Source organism: Cinclus cinclus, chromosome 1 (assembly GCF_963662255.1).
Source record: "Cinclus cinclus chromosome 1, bCinCin1.1, whole genome shotgun sequence".
NCBI lineage: Eukaryota > Metazoa > Chordata > Aves > Passeriformes > Cinclidae > Cinclus > Cinclus cinclus.
The window spans coordinates 134634199-134656379 of NC_085046.1; the positions used below are offsets into that span (position 1 = coordinate 134634199).

At 38.6% G+C, this 22181-nt stretch overlaps 1 protein-coding gene across 3 annotated transcripts; it reads left to right on the forward strand.

Annotated features, from left to right (window-relative positions):
• Positions 1-18853, forward strand: EBAG9 (estrogen receptor binding site associated antigen 9). 3 transcript variants are annotated; one of them, XM_062503470.1, is made up of 8 exons: positions 3-144; positions 5898-6073; positions 6986-7083; positions 10381-10459; positions 10660-10818; positions 12790-12897; positions 13926-14017; positions 18321-18853. In XM_062503470.1, the coding sequence occupies exons 3-8, from the start codon at positions 7001-7003 to the stop codon at positions 18439-18441; spliced, it is 642 nt and encodes a 213-aa protein (XP_062359454.1). In that variant the 5' UTR covers positions 3-144; positions 5898-6073; positions 6986-7000; the 3' UTR covers positions 18442-18853. The 3 variants fall into 3 exon arrangements, with proteins under 3 accessions (XP_062359462.1, XP_062359471.1, XP_062359454.1); XM_062503478.1 differs by lacking the exon at positions 5898-6073 and having other exon boundaries at positions 1-144; XM_062503487.1 differs by lacking the exon at positions 12790-12897 and having other exon boundaries at positions 2-144.
• Positions 18854-22181: the final 3328 nt, after the last annotated feature.

A 22181-nucleotide genomic window follows, 5' to 3' on the forward strand; every position in this document is an offset into this window, starting at 1 on the left:
GACACGGCCGAGATGGCGGCGCGCGAGGCGGCGGCGGAGCGGTGCGGGCCTGGCTCTGGATGAGGGGCGGCCGGAGGCTGCGGGAGCGGCCGCCTCGGCCCGTGGAGCCCCGCGACCCTCGGCGAGGCCTCTCCCCCGGGGCAGGTGAGCGGTGAAGGATCGGTCCCTGCGCCGCCGGGTGCCGCTTCCGCCTTGCTGGGCAGCGGCCCGGCCTCGGCGCCTTCCGTTCCGGGACAGAGCCGCCCGCGCGGTTCTCCCGTACGTGCCCCGTGCTCCATCCGCCCGGCCCTCTCCCGGCGGCGGGGCTGCCCGGCCGGCCCGGGACCCTTCGGGGGGAAGTGGAGGGGTCTCATGGGCTGCGAAGAACATGTTGTGGCCGAGCGGAAGATAGGCAGCACTTTGGGGACTGAGGGGCTTGGCACCCTGTGGGAAAGGGCGAGGGCACACGTCCTGTCAGAGCTCGTGGTGGGACGGCATTGCTTGGGGTTATCTACTGCTTACGCTGACGGGCAGATTTAATAATACGTAGTGTGAAAAATTCTTTGCACACTTTTGAATACTTAAGAATCTCTAATAGCTCACAGAAAAATGGAGTGCTACCATCTGGCTTCGGTGCTCTCTCTCTAATAATATTCAAGCCTTGTCTGGTCAGTGGAATGGCAGGGTGCTGCTTTTTGGTCATGAATTCACAATGTAAGTGCCTGAGTTGCGTATCTAAAGAAAAATGGCATAGCTTGCTGCTTTATAGCTCTGATGCACATGTGTGCTGCAGAGATTTCTTTGGGCCGTCTTGTCATTGTTTCTCGTCAAGACAGGCACTGCAAGATGATTTTGTAGTAGTAACAATGAGTGTGTTAATTCTTTGTCTCTGGCATTCCATGTAGTTACAAAAAATTTAGGTCCAGGATGGCCAGTAAGGACTGGAACAGAACTGGGGTCTCATATATGCTGGTTCTGTGTCTGATAACTTCAGTTTTTGTGAAGTGAGTTACATGAAGTAATGTGTTAGGTAAAAGACTTGTTGCAAAGTTGAATGAAGTTACAGCGTAGTCTCACAAGATTGCATTACTTCAAGCTGTGTTCTGTATGCTGTATTCATGAGACAGGTAAAGAATTGTCGAAGAGTAACTGATCATTCAGTGGACATAAACTTTCTATTTTAACTAATATTGCCTTAAAGAGTAGATTTTATTCTATTTGAGAACAGAAGGCTTCAGGAGTTCACATTAGAGGCTGTAGCTATTTAGTTTCTCAGAGAAGAAGGGGTGAGATATGGTGGTATTATTAAAGAAGTTTTATGGCTTTGGAAGTAATATGTTTAAAAAGAGTTGAAACTCTGTATGTTGTATATCAGAGTGTTTGGTATCTAGAAATAACTCAGGAATTGCCAGCAGCCACCAATTTTTGCTGACTTTAGTTAGAGAGAGACACATTCTGCCTTGATTTCCAATATCTTCTGCAGCTTTTGTTAGTATCTCTTTCTGGATTTGAGTGCCTTGGATTATTTTACTCCGCCTGTGATTAATGTGAGCGGGCTGTCTTCTGTCCCAGCTACTTCAACTGCCTAATTAGGGTATTTGCACTGAAAGTTGGAACATCAGTGTTGAAACTACAGTACCTCTACAAACATCCCACAATCACTTACCTACAATTAGATAGAGGAGATGCCTCCCAGTCTTCCCTTTTGATTCTGCTTCTCTCCCTAATGCCATAATAGCATGGCTTTAAGGTTCAGTGATCCTGCCACTTAATGTATCTATTTATTAAACTCTGTGGTCGAGACAGGACTGTTTCCCTGCACACACATGTTGCCAATATTATGTTTCTGTGTAAAGTGATGAAAAAACCAAGAAACCAAACAAATCAACCAGCAAGAGGGCAGTGGGACCTCTCATTAGGCTACAGAATCATGGTTGCTGTCTCTGAAATGCAGGAAGTGCTGGTTTTGTCTTTCTGAAAGACCTCACTGAAAGCTGTTCTTGAATCATTAGGTTGCCTTTTTTAAAATGCAAAGTGTCTTTATATATCTTGTGATATACATGATTTGGAGGAGGGGTTGTGTGCTTGAAATCATGTATTTTATCTCTGTCTACTAATCTTAATAAAATTGTATCTCCCTACAAACCTACTTCTGATCTTTGACTGTTTACTTATGTAGAACTTCAAAGAAGATCAACTTTTAAGAAATTCTGTTCCTACCACTGAAACTTTGCTAGGGTTTTATTAGATCTTCTAGTGACAACCCAAAAGCACTACTGAACCAGTATGGATTTGTGGTGCTGACAAATGTAAACACTCAAGGCCATGTTAGTCTTTTTTACTATGAAATGAACTTGTTGTTTTGCTTTAAGAGAGTGAAGCTCTTTTTTTGTTTCCTTATGTAAATTGGAGGGGAGCCTTTCAGTTTCAGACAAGTTATTTTGGGTATCATCGTCTGGTTCTTTATCTAGCTGTGTTTAATATGGGCAAAAATCACTGATTCCAAGGTGTGTTCGTGTTTACATTCCAGAGTCACGAGTGAGCTGATGTGAAAGCAAGCTGATGTGACAGGAAAAGATGAGTGCACTAGGAGAAAACAAGTTTCTAAAATAATTTTAGTCCTCAAAGTGACTTTATTTTACAGTTGTCTCTGCCTGTAGAAATCCTGTTTAAGTGGTATTTGTGTGTACAGTTAGATATGAAAGAGGAAGTGTTTCTCCAGGTGCCAGTGTGCTTATTGTACAACGATAAACAGTGAGAGTCTTGCTTATTGCACCACAGTTGAGTAACCAGTCCACCTGCAGGTGGACTATGCTGGCTGCTGGCAGTGAAGTCAGAGGTGCCAGGAGTTTTAATGAGGCCACTGTTAAAAGCTGTAAGCAAAGTAAGACTGTTCAGTTAAATTCTGGACTTTACCCCCCCCTTCATTCTCTTTCCTTTATGGGTCCCTAAAATGTTTGTTTCCTCCTTCTTGTGATTTGGCTCTAAAGTGTTTAACGTCTCATGGCTGTTGTCTGTTAGTCCTTTCTCTGCTCATATTCCATGTGAACACCTGCTGTGACTTTTTACCAGTGGAAAGGCAGTATGAGATGCACAAGTCAAACTCCAGCTAAATTCGGTGTCTGTTACAGAATTGTTGAGTATGAGTGTATATAGTATACTGTTGACCATGAGCATTAAATTAATTAGGATTCATGTTTTGATTTATTTGCTTGTTTATATCTGTGGTAATGGAAGTTCATTTGACCCTAAGTCTCATAAATGTAACAAAGCAATTCTAGTAATGGGAGAAGGAAATCTATCCCCTTTTATAAATGGGAAGCTGAGGTGTGAGATGCGATACACAGAGGGATTTATCAGGCTGGCAGACAACTCTTACCAGATTTTCTGAATTTTAGTCCAGTGTTTCACATTTGCCTCTTTCTGTTAGGAAATGTTTTAGGATTCTTGATGTAGCACTGCAACTTTGCGTTATGTCACTGTCATCCTGTGTTAGAATTGGTTGTTGTATTATAACTACAGTTGTAGCTCCTATTGGGATTGTTTATCAAGGAAAAGCTTAAGAAAAGAAAGACAGAATGTTGTGGCCTGCCATTTGGCATTATACTGTTCAGTATTTTTTCCTGGGAGAAAGAAGATACATGGCTGTGCTTCTTTCCAGTGTCTGAGAAAGATGGACAAGAAAAGGATGAACACCTTGTTTCTCTTAAGAAGTTTAGTATAATGGTATTGTGTGAATTCAATTTGCAGTGAACTGAAGAAAATTAGGGATCTATTTACATCTGTATTCATGCAACTACTTCCAAAAATAAAATGTTTTACCTTGAGAAATTTAATTAACATAAATAAAACTCCCAAGCACAAAAGAACCCAACCTCAAAAGGCACCAAACAAAACTCAAAACCTTTAGCAAACCTTTAACTTTTCAGGTAGTGCTGTTCTTTAGAACAACAATGCAAATTTTCTTCAAACAAAGGGGAAAGTACTTATCCTTACCTTGAGACAATAATTGGTTCCAGATTGTTTTTAATTAATTTATTATAAATAGTGTTAATTAAATTTATACATATATACTGCTTCATATCATAAATTGCAGTATAAAAACCAGGTACATAGAGGAAGGTTCTTTTTAAAGGTAAATGATTGCTCACGCTGGTATGGCTGGCTAATAGCATATTTTTGGCAAAACTCTGGTTGTGCATCTGATAGTTTATAGTGAATGGAGCTTAACTGGGAAGACTGTAATGAGCACTCAGAAGAGAGGTGGGCAAAACAGTACTTAGTGTCTTAAATCATAGTCTCTAAATTTGGAAAAGACCTCCAAGATCATCAAGTCCAGCCTTTGAAGTGCCTAGTTCTAGCTCAGCTGAAATGAAATGCAGCTCTGTATAAATATATTAAAATATGTTAACTGGCCATAGATCTCATTGTAACTCTGAAATCTTTCCCTGACACGTGGAAAATGGAGAGGTTCAAGTTATCTGAGTGTCGTGGGGAATGATGATAGCTATTGAACTCTGCCAAATGGGCATACTGGTAATACTGTAGTCACTCTTACATGTGAATGTAATGGGAATTCCCAGGGAATGACCTGGGAAATGGATTAACTTTTGGTGATGAGTTCTTGTTAGCAGTGGATTTCAGTGTTACTGAGTCAGTCCACTGACTCTACAAGCCAGAGTTCTTGGATTATGGTTTTTTCCAGTTAACTTTATATTGGAGAGCTCAATACAGTATACAATTTGATATATGAAAAAGTGGAGATGAGTTGTAAACTGGGCTTCTTTATATGTACATGTATAAATATATATATAGGTAACTGACAGAGCTGAACATTGTTCTGGTTTTAGTTTCATGCTTAGTAATCTTCCTAGTTCCTTGACTTTAGGCATAAATAGTATTGAGTTGGCAAAAGTTTTTTGGTGGCTTCCTAAAACAACCTTCTCAGTCAATAGTTATGAGATTTTAAATTTAGGGTCTGTCTGTACTGTCCAGTGTAGCAGTTAGATAACCTGAACAAGGGAAAAGAGCTTTACTCTTGCTAATACTGAGTACTATTCTACTCCTTCCCTCCTGCCCACCAAGCTGATAAGAGTGAATTCTGGTAGAGTGGAGTGAGCTTTCTTTCAGGAAAGATGTACCTTTATAGCAAGTCATGTGTTCTTCATGCCTCAAATCCCAGGCAGACAATTTCTAGCTGCCTCTCTTAAAAATAACATTTTCTTTCACCAATTCAGTGTTAGTTTGCAATAATTTCTACCTTTAGGATAAAGACCTTCCCATCTTATTACTGTTCACTCTTCTTTCACTAACTTCCATTATTCCCTAATCATCCAAATTCTTGACTGGTGCATTCTTCTGTCATCTAGGTATTGTCAACATTGCTCATTCTGAAAGGTAAGGAAGGGCTTGAGCATAATATGAAATTATGGTCCAGTCTTTTAAGCTAAAAGCTAAATATGTTGGACAATGTCTGTTCTTGCTTCTTTATGGGAATTGACTGCTTTCTAATTCTGTTAGATGAAAAGCCAATTCAACCTGGTATAAAGTTCTCTACATTTTTAAGTCTCCCGTGAAATTAAATAAAATAGCACAAATGCTGAAGTAGAGGTGATGTGTCCTATGAAGTCTTTCTCCTGAGCTACAGCTCAGTAATGCAGTCTGTAATTTGGTGGGTGCTACTGACTTAAGCCTTCCATTTTGCAGTAAAAGTTAGCCCTGTTTGTTAATAGCCCCTGTATGATTTTTCAGTAGCAGAAAGTCCGGTTCTGGACAATATGTAAAGCAGCATTTCCAGTCTTATATTGCTATTGTTTAATAGTAGTTATATTGTCTAGCAAATGAGCACCAGTAAAAATACATCTATGCTCCGTGAAGCTCACAAATCCCAATATGTACCTTTTTAATAAAATCCTCAGGACAATATTGGAGCAGCCTACCTAATGATCCACCTTCCTGACTCTTCCTAACTTAAAGCCTGGAATATAAAAAGTGATTTAAATGCCATAGCATATTTGAAATCAAGCTGTCCTTCCATGGAATTCTCATGGCCTGAGGAAAATGTCACAGGGCTGCCTTCTCTTCTCACCAGGAGGTATGTTAAACTTGCAACAGAAAATGTTGTTACAAGTGTAGATGTGTATAATGAGAGGCTGTTTGTGAAGCCTAACCTCTTATTCTTTACTCTGAAATGTTTACCTGTAGAAGAGAAAAGGAATCCTTGAATTCTAGCAGATTTTTCTGAGTCAGCCTGTAGCTATTCAAGGTGGTGTGTTGGAATGATGTGATATGATGAATATAAATTCTCTAGATTATCAGATTGTCACTTAAAAATAGCTACAAATAGGAGTGGCTTCAGCCAAAGATGAATTTTTTCTTTTCTGTGTTTGCTATCATGATCCAGTCAGGTATAGAAATTTCAATAGCTCTGTGGGTTAGCTGGTGCAGTAATTCACACAGGATGAACGCTCTTTCTTCAATGATAATTTTTCAGTGAGACTAGTTCTACAATAAGCAGTATTTGTTCTCATCATACATTTCCATCAAAATGGAAGGTAAATTTAAGCAGCTAATTTTGGCGTTTCATTTAATGACTAAATCTATAATTTGGGTGTGCAAGACATGCTTAAGCAAGCAAGAGCTTCTCTCTGATTATTCTGTTTTGTACTGCCAGTGTTCAGTGCCACTGGTAGTGTCTGAAACAGATCAGGTTCACAGGCACAGCAAATGGTCGCTGTGTTTCTCTGTTTTAAGAAGGTCGTTAACTGTGACTTTGTGATTTTGTGCTGTTTCTTTAAAGGCCATATGTATTAGATATTTGTATTATTTACATCAGTGAAATATCCAATAGGAGGCAGGTAGCATCTTTGCTCCAGGTACCTGCTCTCTTTCCTTGTATTAATACAGTTTCACGGAATGCTCCTAGCTTAGTAACAGCTAAGGTAATTGGCTTTAAGTACTGTATAAAGATGTATAATCCTCTGCATCTAACTTTTTTCTTTTGCAGGAAGGGTTTCTTACCATGGCCATAACACAGTTTCGACTCTTTAAAGTCTGTACTTGCCTGGCAGCAGTGCTTTCTTTCATTAAAAAGTTAATATGCAGGTAAACAATTTAATTTGGTTACCTTTTCTTTTTCAGTTTTTCAATTACAGGTTATTGCACTTCTGCCCTTCCCCCACTACCCAGCCACACTTTTACCAGTTCTGATTTTACTAACTGCAAAACAATTAACAGAGATGAAAACTAAATTAATTCTTTAATTTGTGTATTTGTTCAGAGTTACAAAAGTCTGTGTAGTATATTCTGTTGTATGGTCGCTGAATGAGGTTTTGTAAACAGTTATGGCAGGACTTTAAAATGTCTTAAAACTATTCCATGTCAAACTTGAAGAAAAGCTGTGCTGCTCATTTAAGAAAAGTACTTAGCAAGTGATAACTTTGTGTTTTCAAAGAGTCAGTTAATGGGAGCATCTACTCTTATCATCATTCTGTAGGCTGTCATTACATATGTAGGCAGTTCTTATTCTGTTTGTCAAAAAAGTTGCCTGACACTTCAGATTGTGCCTATTAAAGATTCTTCCAGAAGTTTGGAGGACAGTGATTGAAGTTCAAGGAAACTGCTTTTTTTCCCCCTCCTTTTTAATGATGAAGAATGGTTTGTTTTTTACACTCTTAAGTTGTATGTGGTGTTCTTTTGAGTTGTAGAGTCATGAATGCTGCAGTGTAGTACTTAGAAGCAATCTAAAAACCCTCAAGAATTAATGTGGAGTAGTAGAGTACATCAGAGGCAATTCCAGGCATTGTGCTGTCATATGAACTACTGTGCTCCTGCCACTTTTCTAGCACGTTGTTTACATAAGTACCAGTTTGGAGAAATGTATCTTTTTGTGTATGATGACAGTTACTTTCCCAGTGAGGATTAAAGCATATGCAGAATATGTGGTAGACACAAAATAACTGGTTATTTCCTCTTCACCTTTACTTATGCCAAGAATAAGAGGAAGTTCTTGATTTGTTGGTAAATTCACTACAGATCTAGTGAAGCATTAAAAAGATACATGTTAATGCTGCTTACAATTATTTAGATGTCAGCCTTAGTTCTGTGATTTGAATTCCAAATTAAGAATACTTGTTCAAGTTCTGAAAAAAGTCAAAACACTGAGTTGATCATAACTTCTGTATTATGTGGATGCTTCATTTCTCTAAGTGTAAAGACATTTTAATAAGCAGGTAATTATTTTCTAAGTGTAGTGGCAGTATTTTCATCCTTTTTTCCAACTTCTGAACGAACTATAATCTTGAACAGCTGAGAAACTGCTTTAGAGTACAAAAAGTAGAAAACCCTTCTTTGCTGAATAACAGTTAGTTGAAGAAATGAAAATTTAAAGTGTTTCATATAAGCAAGTCCCTGGATCACATTAATTCAGACCACTACCTACAGATGTTTCTTCTGTAAACAGAAGCTGCACTGTGTAGCTTGATAAGATTTTGTTTTCCTGTAATGCACCCCCTCTGTATAACTGTGGCTAATAACCAGCAAATGTGGTTTAATTAAACATGCATTTTAGATTCCATAGTTCACATTAGGTTTTCATTTGAACAAGTGCCTATAGAGGTTGTGCAACTTTCTAGGCAGCATAGATCTTACATATCGCACTAGCTCTTTCTTTAGTTAAATATTTTCTTGATAAACAACAAACTGCTGGAATCCAGTTTTCAGGAAAAAAAACCCATATAAGTATAAAAAGAGATTAAACTTCCTTCCATTTAAAATCTCTAGTTATCTCCAACTGAGAAATCTGGATGCTGCTTATTAGTAAGGAGAAACAGATCCAGTAGTTCTTGAGGCATTTGGCATTCAGAGCAGTGATCAGTGTCTAATGATGGCTGTGGAGCAGCTGTTCCTATAAGCATCTTCTTCCCTTCCTAGAATAAGTGAAGACCTGTAGCCTTCCTTGGTGCTGCTCTGTGTACCATATTCTTTCTGATGTTGAGTGACAAAAGCTCTTTCCTCCTACCTTCAGCCTTCTTACTGTCACTATTTTGACTTGATTAATGTTTGCTACAAGCCACTTGCTAGTCTTCTAGATCTTGTACAGAAAGTCAGTGCAGAAGTGATGGCTTATAATAGTATTACATGTAAATAGTATTAAGGATGTGTATGTTGTAGAGGTCTGAAGGGGGATGTTTCCAAGCTTAAGTTTCTTTAGAGATGTCAAGTAAGTCTCATCAACCAGAAGTTCCTAATGTGTTTAAGGGAACAGTGTTTTCACCTTCCTTTTTCACCCCTAAATTCTGTTGCTTTTCAACTTAAAGTAACGGTTTATAAAGGGAGTAGAGTTAATTAAATAAAACTTGAAAATTTGATGATAGCACCTGACCTTTCTTGAGGAGGAATGTTCGGTCTAGAGTAGAAAAAAATATATCTAGTCACTCACCAGCTTACAGCAGAGGTGATATTACAAGCCATTCAGCTACTCAGTTGGTAGTATGTTCTCTAATACTAAAACTAATGGAGAGAAATTAGAAATTGAAGTTTCCCAGTTTATTCTCATCAGTAGTAAGAAAAAAACCATTAAATTTTCCAAGTTACATAAGGTGGATTACATGAGTGCTTTGCTGTAGGAGCTTACATTCTTTGGGAAAAACATAAGTGTGAGCCTGAATTGCATTCTTTTGTGTTGTAAGGTGTTAAAATACAGTGAATATCAACTATGAATATTTTAATTATTATTTTGATCTTTGAATGTTGCCATGAAGTCAGTATCTAGGTGGTTTATTTACAATGCATTAGTGTTGTTTTCAATTAAAATTATTCTGTATAGTTGCTGAAAATTCATTGAAAGTATTCTTTAAGAAGAAGCATGAATTGAATTAAAGCTGTTGACTTGCATAAACTTGTACTACCTCTGTTTAGACTTTGAAGAAAAAAGAGCTTTAGAGGAGCTTTCAAATCAAGCAGCTGAGAATGCTATTTGTTAGATACAGCTTAAAATTTAAAACAAATAGAAAAATTTCTCATTTTACAGTAGAAATGGTTCTTTGGCAAATGTAGATTGCTAGCATTTGTTTCATAAGTGCTGACAGTCTAAAAATTGTGACTGAATTATGCAGATGAATTGGTCCATTTTCATATTTCTCAGAAGTATTTCTCCTCTATTCCACTGCAATTAGAAAAGTAAATTGCACTTTGGTATTCTTGTGAACACAAATTTCATTTCATAATGAAATTGCTTAGCAGACTTTTACTGACAGTAGTTAATACAAAGGTAATTGAAGCACTAAATGTTTTAGCCACGACTATTTTCAGTAGTGTTGTTCTCAGATTTACTTTTTTGTTTTTTTAAAACTTAGTGCTTATGTTTTCAGAGCTTGGAGGAATCCTACATTTTTTTTTCAGGTCTGGAAGAGGGCGAAAGTTAAGTGGAGACCAAATAACATTGCCAACCACAGTGGATTATTCATCTGTTCCTAAGCAGGTAATTGTTCAAGTGGTAGCTGACTTAATCCCTTAACAGGGTGATTATACAAGTCCTACATTATTGGATTGGTATATACCAAGAAAGATATAATAGTATAATATATGTGATATAATATTAAGTGTATATCTTAGCAAGATATAAAAAGACAAGTTTTTACCTGCAGATAATATTAGCTTGTTGCATACTCTTCTATTCAGCCTGAAGTAGAAGACTGGTCTTCATGGGATGAAGATGCACCTACAAGTGTGAAGATTGAAGGTGGCAATGGTAATGTGGCTGCTCAGCAAAATTCTTTGGAACAAATGGAACCTGATTATTTCAAAGATATGGCACCAACTATAAGAAAAACTCAAAAAGTAAGTATGGCACTTTCAACTGTACTTATGGAGGGTTTTCCTTGCTTTAAAATGAAAGCAAGTAAATTGGAAACTTACAGAAGGTGCTCTTGGTAAATGAGAGTAGATACTGATACATAGTTTATCATGTCCAGTGTTAAGATTTTTGAGATCCTGACATATGTGATGCTATCACATGTTTGCATATTTAGTCTTCAAGTTATTGGAAACTTATGAATAGTTTCATACTCTAAAAGTTCTGGGAAGTATAATATGTGAACCCTTTAGTCATTTGTGCTCATATCCATATTTGAACAAAGACATTCCATGTCTTGCTCTACTGAAGTCTGAGGGAGCAGTCCTGCTGTTTCAGAAAACAATGGTTATTTGTTTCACCAAGTTATACTGAGGGGGCTGGAATTAAGGAACTGATATTTCAAAATAGTTTGTTCTTCAAATATCCATTTTTGCTATGGAGACAAGATGGGACGGCCTCTCTACAGGAGCATCAAGGTTGTAAATAAACATTGATTGAAATCTGGTGATTGCAGGTTTTGTTTCTATGTGCAAATCTTTCAGCTGGGAAAGAACTCAAAAGAAAAGAACTCAAAGTTCTTAAAAGTTCTTTGGGTCAACTGGAAAACCCTCATAAGTACTGGAATATGTTACCAGAGAAGTTGTGCAGAAGTTGTACATCTCTGGAAGTTTTTAAACCCCAAGGGGATAAGCCCTAAGGACTTTCATCAGCCTTAGAGTGACAGTGGTTTGGGGAAGAGGTTGGATTACAAACCTTCTGAGGTCCCTTCCAACCTGAATCTTCCTGTGGTCCTATGAACTGGAGGTGATACTGGTGTCAGCTTTCTGTATATTCAGGATCTGCAGTATCCTAAATTTCAGATATTTCTAAGGATTTTGATCTCCCAAAATCAGAGGAGCAGAAGAGGACTAGGGAGAGGTAGATTTCTCCTTTATATCTACTGACATGTTTTGCCTAATAGAATGAGCTTCAGGTTCAGAGCAAAACTGGGGAAGAGTCCATGCTGTTTGAATACTGTACACTGGGTTTAGTTTAAATGTATCTCTAGGGGTGACTGCAGGCACTGTAAAGAACATTCCTGTTAACTTGGCCAGGTTAACATTCAGTATGAATTTGTGTTTATTTCCACTGAATTTGAGGTACAGTCTACTCATGTTGTCACACATCTATACTTACCTATTTGGAAATAGAACCTCAGTCAAATAACAGTCTGTCATTGCTCAATAAGATTGTCTAGTCCTGTTTCCTTTCTTGGATTGGCACTAGCATTCAGGCAGTGGAACTGTGGATCTGCCTTGTTGGGAAGCTGCAGAGGCTCAAATAGGCTAAACCAAGTTTGTGACTTGAGGTCAAGACAAGTGAGAGGGATATGTGATCTTAATAACTGTTTTGGGAAAAGCACTGTTTTTCAGCCAAACCAGTGCAGAGCTTTACTAGTTGATGTTGACAGAGAATTTGCAGCTATTGAAACTGCAAACAGATACACTCTTGGAGTAGTTGAGAGAGATGAGACTACAGTGCAGTACAGCTGTGCAGACAGCACTGTCCTCAAAAGTAGTACCTTACTGTACCTACTGTACAGTAGTACATTCTGTGACCTGTCAAAGAAGCAGGATTTCTCGAGGCAATATGCCACATAATTGGTAGCTTTATGAGTGCTGGGAGTTGTGGCTATTTGATCTGTGATTCTTTGTGCCCATTCTTTGTCTTGATACAGTCACACATTTATATTTGACTAAAGAAAAAGCTAGTGGGGGGAGAAGGTTTTTTTTTTTTTTTTGCATTTAGTATTGTTCACCTAGAAGTTCGTTTGGCTGTGCAGCTGTCAGAACCTGACCAGGTTTAAGGGACAATGAGGTGTTGAGTACTGCACACTCAGAACTCAGTTGTGATCACCAAGGAGTCTGTGCAGTGCTTTGATTTACCACTTTGTTGCTTTTTTTGAATATTTTCAGATAGTTATTAAAAAACGAGAGCCTTTAAATTTTGGGATTCCAGAGGGAAACACAGGATTCTCTAGCAGATTAGCAGCCACACAAGATATTCCTTTTATTCACCAATCTGTAAGTATAATCTCTAAGTATTAAGCTTGTATTTAAATGTTAAATGATGTTATGTAGGGGAAGGAATGGTCTGCCTAAGGTGTACATTGTGGGGAGTAAGAGGAATAGCTGTGGAATAACTGAAAATGTTTTAAAATTTGAGTGGAGAATGAAGTAATCCAATATGTTCTGCTGAGAAACTTAATAGATCAGTGATAAAAAGGTAAGAAGTTTCCATATACGTACATGCTTACAAATCTGCTAAAGCAATGAACTGTAAGTTTTGGATTTTACACAGTAAGTTACTAACAAAAGAGTAGAAGGCTTTTTTAAGAGCCTCTGAATATATAATGAAGCCTTTGCTTTATTACCTTGGACCCATTTTTAACTGCTTCTCCCTTCCTTTCTAAGGGGATTGTAATGTAGCAGTCTCCTGATTTTTACTCCTTAGCCTTTGAAAAAAATTGTCCAGTTGCCTAACAGCCTGGCCAATTAGCAGGAGATGCTCTCCCTCCCTTGCCCTTTGTACTGTTTCCTACCTGTACCCTTTTGTGCACAATGTTAATCAAAGGAGGGGCACTGTTAAAGGCAGAGTGGTCATACCACCTCCTTGCACTGTCCTTTATGAAAATAGTTCAGGAAAGGACTTTTAGTGAGTCAAAGTGTTACTCAGCTGATACTGGACATAAAAAACATGGATGTACATGTTGGTTTGTCCATGCAACTGCCAGAAATCTTTTACACTGTCTACTCATATAATCTCCTCAGTTTACCTTCTTCTTGCTAAAAATGCACTCCACTACTTCCTTCCTGCCTTTGTCCAAAAAACCCTTGACAACTGAAAAAACTCAGTATTATAGCAGGGAAAAAAGCATGGACAATTAGGTGAGAAGCACTGTCATACATCAAATATTACTGTAAGTCTGAAGCATTAAGGTTAAAAATAAATGTTAAAGAAACTTTGCTGTCATTCAGGAACCACTCTGGCAGTCACAACACCAGTGCTCTATCTAATTTTTCCATGCGCTTAGAATTTCTCTTTGTTTCAGCCTGAACTGGGAGACCTGGATACTTGGCAAGAAAATACGAATGCCTGGGAAGAAGAGGAAGATGCTGCTTGGCAGGCAGAAGAAGTTCTTAGGTAATTTAACTTACTTCAACAGTATGTAAAGGTTCTACATGTAAAAGAATCATATTTGTTTATTTGACACCTTTCTGGTAAGAGCCAGGAATTGTTAAATGCTTCTTAAGACAAATTATTTTTATGCATCTAATCTCTGTGTACTGATGTTCACCAGAAGACATTTTGGATCTAATTAACTTAGTAGATGAGATAGTTGGGGAGATCTGAAAATCACTGGAACAACACATTAACACATATGCATGCAGGTGCTAAAAAAACCCCACCCCAACAATGCCCCACCAATCCCAACAATGTATTATGTCCAGATCACATTACTTAAGTAAAATACCACTTGATGTCCTTATAAAAAGTATCATAACCATGTGTGTAAGGTAAAAATAGTTCAGGATAGAAGGTGAAGTGATAAGTGTATGCTTGGATTCCCTGTAAGAAATAGGCTTTTCTGACTTAACTAAACTATCTGGTAAGACTGAATGTAAAATCAAAGTCTTGCACAAAGTCAGTGTGAATACTTCAGCCATTCAGTTTGTGTTCTTTTTTCCTTTCCTTTAAGGGGTAGGGAGGGTAAAGAGATGCAATTTGGGTTTAAGTTAATCATACACAGTGATTTGAACAGGTGGTGACTTAGAGTTGTATCGGATTTATTGCTTGCTACATCATCAGGTAACCAACCTCAGATAACTTTAGCTTCCTAGGCTGTTGTAACTGTGCTCACTAAATCAAAAGAACGTGCCTTCCATGTTCCACTAGCGATAATATGAAAGAAAGATGTGATATATTCCAAAATCATTCCAAGGAAAATAGGTATTGTGGGGAAAAGGATTCTGATCAAGTTATTTTAATGTTTTGAAAAATTTACTTTTTCAATCTGTGAAATAAGAAAGGAAGTTAACAGCTCATTTTCAATGTGCTAATCATAATGAGAATTGATTCAATTTGTCTCTCTCACTCTTGCTCTGCAGCAGCTTAACATGTGAGAATAGGGTTGTAATGCAAATATTTTTGAAAACTTTGTGTACATTCTGGTCAATACTTTGCTTGTCTATTTTTTTTTTTCTTAAACTTCATTACTGTTTCGGGTCTTGTACCAAAGTACAAGCTCTGTGACATGAATGATGTGCTTTCCTGCTGGTTTTGTTCCATGGATAGTACTTTTTCCTATAAAGAATATCAATAGACTCAGTAAGATCTTTAATAGCTAGAGTGCAGTCTGCTGAGACTTAAATGAAAGACAATGAAAAGACTTTTTTTTTTTTAAACTGAGAAATGAAATGGCTTTTGCTAGCTGCAGAGGCTGCATTGTATTTACTTAACCATTGTCACATTCCATTGCAGATGGTGTTAGGACTATCAAAAGTAGTACTCAAACTTTCTGAAGCAGGGGTTTGTTGTTTATGAATTAGCTACTAAAAATTATCTGGTGTATGTATATCCCAGTTTATTCATGGAGTGTAAAATTTGTGTAGTGAATATTTCCAGGATGGTCAAAGTTATATTTTTGCCAACTGTTTCAGGTTCATGCCCTAGAATACTTAGGAAGAGTGATCTCTTACATGGTGATAGCAGTGGGATTTCCCAAAAGCTTTAATTTTTCAGTGTTGTGGTATTTGGTTCAACCTATCCTAAGGATTTCAGCCTATCATCCTTACTGTTGAAAGGTTTCAGCTCAAATGAATACTTCTCATAGGATTTCTTTTTAGCCTTATTAAAAAGCATGAAACTGCAGTTGTTATAGGAGGAATGCGTGCCTAAATATTTCCAGTAGATAGAACATGATCAGAACTCCATCTGTCTAGGCTTAGGACTTGTCCAGCTATGGCTGGTAACCTCAGTGCAGCTGGTCATTATGTAAGCTGTATCTCAGCTGGGTGAAGTAAAACCTTTGTTTTATTCATGACGCAGAAATAACAATGTTTATCTGTAAATGAATGAAGTCCTGGCTGATTTTTAGCAAGATTGATAGAAAATCCTTTCTGGGTTTAGTTTCTCCTGTAGTAGACATCACTGGTCTTTAACATCTGACATTTAACATAAAACTTAAGTATAGTACTGGACAGGCCTGGCTCTGTTTTCAACAGTGTAATAAGGAAGTGGTATGGAGTCTCTTCTTAATGGTGGAAGTCTGCATCTTGATCTGCAAAATGATCTGAAGATGCTGTGGTCACGCTGGTGACCAAATGGATAAGTGTAACACTTGAAAGAAGCTTGTATATTATTTCATACTGACAAACAGAGGACAGAGTCCCCCTAATGTTCCAGAGTGTTAATGCTGACTATACTCCAGTGGTGTTTTTTGAGAATTAAATGAATGTGTAGAAAAATGTAAGGGTCTCCTTTAGCCTGCTGTGTCTGATACCTCTTGGTGCTCAGTAAGAGCAGAATAATTTTTGTGTAGTAACTGAGTGCTGCTCAGTCATACAAAAATGGGCTGTGTCCTGCTAATTAGCAGTGAAGACTGTGTCCTGTGGCCTCTCTGGTGAGTTTATGAATAAGCATAACAGTTGAAATGAGCACATATAGTAAGTCAAATGCTCCATGGAATTAAGGGGTGCAGAGAGAAAGTGGTGAAGAGTAGGCTATAAGAGCCTGAGAAATTGCTGTAGTCTCTTCTGCATTTTCCAGCAGGTTCTGAGCTGGGATGCAATGAAATTTTCCAGTCAGTGATGAATTGTAGTGGATGATAAACTGCATTTTCAGTTAGCTTGAGTTAGTTCTTCTGTGAATTTTAGATACCTATCTGCAACTTCAGACTTTATATTACCAATGAAGTTTTTTATCCAAGTGGAAGCAGTTAAGCTCACATTTTTAGTTTATAGCAGCTACTGTTTGTATTTTTGTTGGCCAGCTGCTGTGTCTGAGGTGAGGTAAAGGTCTCTGTCAGGGCAGAACTGAATGCAGGTACTCAGGCAGCAGAGGGCATGGACGCTGCTGTGTGCAGGAGCTCTGTGTCCTGTGGGTCATCCCGGGAAAGAAAGAGGAGCTGCTGTGATCCCTCCCTTCAGAATTGACATGTACAGCAGCATTGACATCAGATGGCTTTTTGCAACTGTGTCTCTATATATGGCTGGTGTGCATAGCACTTCTGCCCTTTTGCATCAGTTCAGATATGTGGGAACTATAAAAATCTGCCACTGTAATGTGGCAAATATTATTATTCTGTGTATTGCTAGAGTGACTGCTCTGTTGGCAGTCAGGTAGAATGCATAGTAATGGGTGACAATCTCAAGAAAAAGAACCAAAAAACAAACTAGCAAAAACTCAGAACTTTTGAGCTACTGCTGAAAGCATTAGATAGATTTTTAGTTTTTACTCTAGGCATTGTAACTGTCCTATACTGTAACTTTTTGTTGTGCCCCCTGCTCAGTTGTTGTCGGGCAGGGGAAAGTTCCAAGGTTTGTGAGTGCTGGCCTTTGGGGCACTCAGCTTCATGGTTTCTCACAGAAACCTGCAGTTTCCAGCCAGCATAAAAAGACCGGGAGAGCAGCTCAGACTTTTTCCACAGGATTTATTATAGTCTGTGAAGGGGTCAGGTTACAAATCCAAAGATGGGGGATCACACATGTACTTTAACAGGGTTTGGGGGGATCACAAGTAAACCAATGGAAAACAGGGTTAACACATTCTGGCCAACTACATTATCTTTCTTTGTTTGGGACAACCAATTAAAAAGAACCAAACCTAATCAATAATATTAGATAAGAAGAAGAGCTTGCCTTTTTCAAACATGAGTCATTCTAAGCAAGTAGTTTTTCTTATCTCAAAGGAGGTTCCAGGGGGCATCGCAGGGGTGTTTGCAGAGGGATCATCTCTTCTACACTGTACTCTCACTGATTCACTTACTCTGAATCTTTGAGAAGCTAGTGGCTTTTAAATTGCAGAATAATTGAACAAACATTACTGCCTAAATCTAGATTGGATTGGGTCGGGTATTATGAAAAGGCTCTTCACCTAGAGGGTGAGCACTGGAACAGGCTCGCCAGGGAAGCGGTCACAGCACCAAGCCTGCCAGAGCTGTTTGAACAACACTCAGGCATATGGGGTGATTCATGGGGATGGCCCTGTGCAGGTATTGGACTTTAATGATCCTTGTGGACTCCAGCTCAGAATATTGTACAATTCTAGATTAACCTGAAAAAAAGGACTTCAGCACAGTAAAAGAATGACTGTTCTGAGCCTAATTTCAGTAGACTCAAGCTCTGTTTTTATTAGTTATAATAATGTATGTATTGACAGGAACTTAAGGTATGACCATGCTGAATATTGTCTGTAATTTAACAATTCCTATTTTCTTTATTTACAGACAACAGAAGATAGCAGAAAGGGAAAAAAGAGCGGCAGAACAACAGCGAAAGAAAATGGAGAAGGAGGCACAAAGGCTAATGAAAAAGGAGCAGAGCAAAATTGGTGTAAAACTGTCCTAACAGAAACCATGCAGCAATGGCAGTGCCAGTGAAAAGAGAATTTCAGCTCCGCAACATACGTATTGGTATTGATTTAACTATTTATAGGACTTCAACACACTGCTTGGTTTCAATGCATTCTTCAGGTCATCTTGGAAGCCAGGATTTTCCCAAAATATCTTGAACTACTAGTACATAGTTCTTGAAGGAGAAAAGCCCCACAGAAAATCATGCCTTGATGGAATGTTTCCTGCAATAGTTCCCTTTCCAGCACCCTTTCTGCAGCAAAAATGATTGACAAGGATTTTGATTGAAAAACACTCTTAATGAACAGCTCAAGCCTAGAGAAAAGAATGTAAATATTGAGTGGTGGGAAATCTACCTGTAATGTCTGTGCTTACCTGAAACATGTAATTAAACAGTTTTAAAGAACCCTTTGCTTCCTGCCTGATAAAAAAAAGGTCTGCTTTTACTCTTTTATCAAAGTGTTTGTAAACACTTGAAAGTTTTCCATGGGAGATCATATTGACCTGTATAGAAGAAAATAACTTCTTATAGATGACCTGCAACTCAAAATGTGCTCCTGATGGGTTATGCAGCTGAACACTGAAAGTGGATTTCTTGTCACTTTATCACTTGCAGCTTCCTGTGCACACATTTACATGTGACACTGCAATGACTACCAGCAGTGGCACAGTGGCATCACTACACAGGAGTGTGGTGCACCTTTCCTACAAAGGCTGACTTGAATGTAAGGGAGTATTTTAATCACTTACTTGTATTGGTAAATTTGTATTTCTAGCAGAAATTCTCATACTTCCTACAGATAGGAATCCTCATACCTTACAGTTGTTGTATAGTTAGTGTAATTGAGAAAAATCTTGTGTCTTCCTGCTAATAAAGCTAGTGTGAAAATTCTCAGTTCAGTTACAAGCACTTTTCAAACTCCATTTTTTGCACACTTACTTTCTGTGTTTACCCTGGTGAAGTGTGAATGGTAAATGTGCAGTGGAAGGCAACAGTGCTTCAATGAAGAGGTTCAATGTCTGCTGGAAAGAGGTGGATGGGAGGAGGGGGAGAGGTCTGTGTGCTTCCTAAGCCCAGTGCTTCAGTGAGTGCTTTTTCCAGTTTCTGTTGTGTGGGTGCTATTATCCCTGATTCATGGGTTGTATGGATTTCTTACCTTACGACAAACGAGTGACATCAGCACATTTTGTACATGTGACTTGTTTCCTGTTCATCCAGGGGACAGCACAGGAAGTGTCAGTTGTAAGAGAATGGGGAGGGAGGGGCATGCAACTAGATCTTTCCTGCCTACAAAAATAGAATTTGTAACTTAAGTTCTAGTAGGTTCTGGCAGAAGTTTTGCTTAGAGTAATTGAGAAAACAAGACAGAAAGAATTAATTTTAGTGGCTTTAGTCACAGAAATTTTTAAAAATGTTAAGTATACTTGTCATATAGGTTCAAATCTTGCACAAGTCAACTGATTTGACAGCAATTTAGAGATGTTAAATTTTAAAATATATTTTGAAGCCAACTGTCATGCATGTTTTTTGCACAACTGTTCTGGCTGGAGTAGAATGGATTACTTCAAGTGTGGACTTCAGTGCAGCAGTATGGCAAGCAAATCTGCTCCTACTGCACACCTCCAAGGTATTTGATAAGGGATGGTAGATGAGAAAGTTTATGAATAAGGTTTAATAACAATCTGTTTGTCCTTTTAACATCATTCAGGAAGCAGGGAGGTATTTTTGCTGACACAGGGCAAGGAGAATGGCTCTCTACTGCCTGCTTCCAGTGAAATCTGTTGGAAGCTATGTCTCATTTTTTAGAAAACTAGTGATTATTCTTGCTCTTTTTGTGGCAATATAAAATAGATGTAAATCAATACTATTTATTAAAAATAACTGCAGGTGGGCCTGTTACTAAGTTGCAAACAAACCCCCTGAACACATCATGAAAGCACATTTGATCTTTGAGTCTTCAGCTGTTTTAAAAACCCTTGAGTTCTGCCACCTTCCCAGTTCTTAGGAGTCCTCCTGCACTGCTTTTCCATCCTGCTGTGTACTGCTTTACTGTTCTTCCTTCCATCTACCTACCAAACTTGAGCACAGCTGCTCTCTAGATTCCTCCCATCTCTGTCCTGTGCTGACATGGTGCCAGTAGGGAGGGCACTGCTCTTGGAGGAAGACTCTTGAATGGTGATTACTCATGCACTATTACCAGTTTTGTCTTTTTCCTCTCTCTCTCTTTCCTCCTTCATACGTCTTGATTTTTATCCTTGATAAATATGAAAACACTTTTGCTAAACTTAACAGAGGCTGCTGCTCTGATGCTATCTTTTCCCGTTGGTTTGAGCTTCTTGAGGATCATATACACCCCTCTGTACATTTCGTATCTTCCTGCTGCCATATGCTCCTCCTTTTCTCTCTCATATTTTGGTTGTTTGCCATATGCTTTTTTTTTTTTTCTTTCTTGGTTGAAAGCTGGACTTGATTGCTTTCACTGATAATTCTTGACTGGATTTACCTGCCAGGATAACTGAAAAAATCATCCTTTCCTTGATTGTGCTGTAGTTGTTCATGCTTGCCAGGTCCTGTGTTCATTTTTCTGAAGGGTTTTGGTGCAAAATACATACTCCTTATATAGGGCATATGTAAAATGGTACCAAATATGTTCCTTGAGTCTGAGATTGAGAGAGTTGATTTGCAGGGAAGGGAAGGAGAAATGTGGTTAGGAACACCCTTGTGAAAAGGATATAAGCAGGAGTGCAAAGAGGCAACAGGCAGAAATTCCACCTCAGTGTGAGGAAGAACTTCCTTACAGTGCAGTTGAATGTGCACTGGAACAGATGGCCCAGAGAGGTTGTATTCTCCTTTCCTAAAGATAGTCAAGAACTGCCTGGATGCAATCTTATGCCATGTGCTTTGGGATGAGCCTGCTTGAGCAGGGAGGTTGGACCAGATGGTCCACTGTAGTCCCTTTCAACCTGATGCATTCTGTGATTCTGTGGAGGATAGAAATGAATCTTTGGTAGAAAAGGATCAAATGCCTGAGCCTTAACATTTTCAGCAGCAGGGCACGTTGGGTACCTCTTAAAATGAATATGAAAGAAGGGCTTTTTTTTGTTCCTGGATTAGAACAAAAATGTGTAATGGGATTATGAACATGCATCCCTTCAGCCCAGGAAGGAGCTGACTTGGTTCCTATGCCATAAACCTAAAATCAAGTATCCCCTATTTTACCCATAGTGTATGAGCTGCATGTCTTTCTCCTCACCTGAAAGTTTTGAGAATAAGACTTTCCAGTGGCGTACAGGTGTGGGTATGAGCATTTTCTAAACTCAAAAAAATAAAAAGGATGGGATTTTTTATTGAACTGTTTGGAGGCTGATGGTCCTTCCCTAGCTGTGTACAGCACCAATGAGATTCAGGTGAGAGATGACAAAGACTTAAGTGTAATATTAGAGGGAAGAAAGCTAAGCTGGTATGTTACTGGCATATCCTTTGTGGATCATGGAACAAAGACCAAAGTCTGGGACTGTTGAGTTGCAGAAATTCTAGTGTGTTCTAACAAAGGGCACCTTAAGCTGTCTATGTCCTTGCAGTATGGAAGAGGAAAGGCAGAGGCTTAGAAGCAAACTGAATTTGGACAGAGATCAGAGCAAAGGCTTTTTTCACGAATGTGATCAGAACGCTGTCACCTCTTGCTGAGTATAGTAGTTAAATGCCTTATGAGAATTGAACTGACTGAAGAATCA

Coding starts and splice junctions, on each gene's coding strand:
- EBAG9 (XM_062503478.1), top strand. CDS start 7,001: ATGGCCATAACACAGTTTCGACTCTTTAAAGTCTGTACTTGCCTGGCA. Junction 7,084..10,380: donor ATTAAAAAGTTAATATGCAG/GTAAACAATTTA, acceptor TTTTTTTTTCAG/GTCTGGAAGAGGGCGAAAGT. Junction 10,819..12,789: donor CTATAAGAAAAACTCAAAAA/GTAAGTATGGCA, acceptor GAATATTTTCAG/ATAGTTATTAAAAAACGAGA.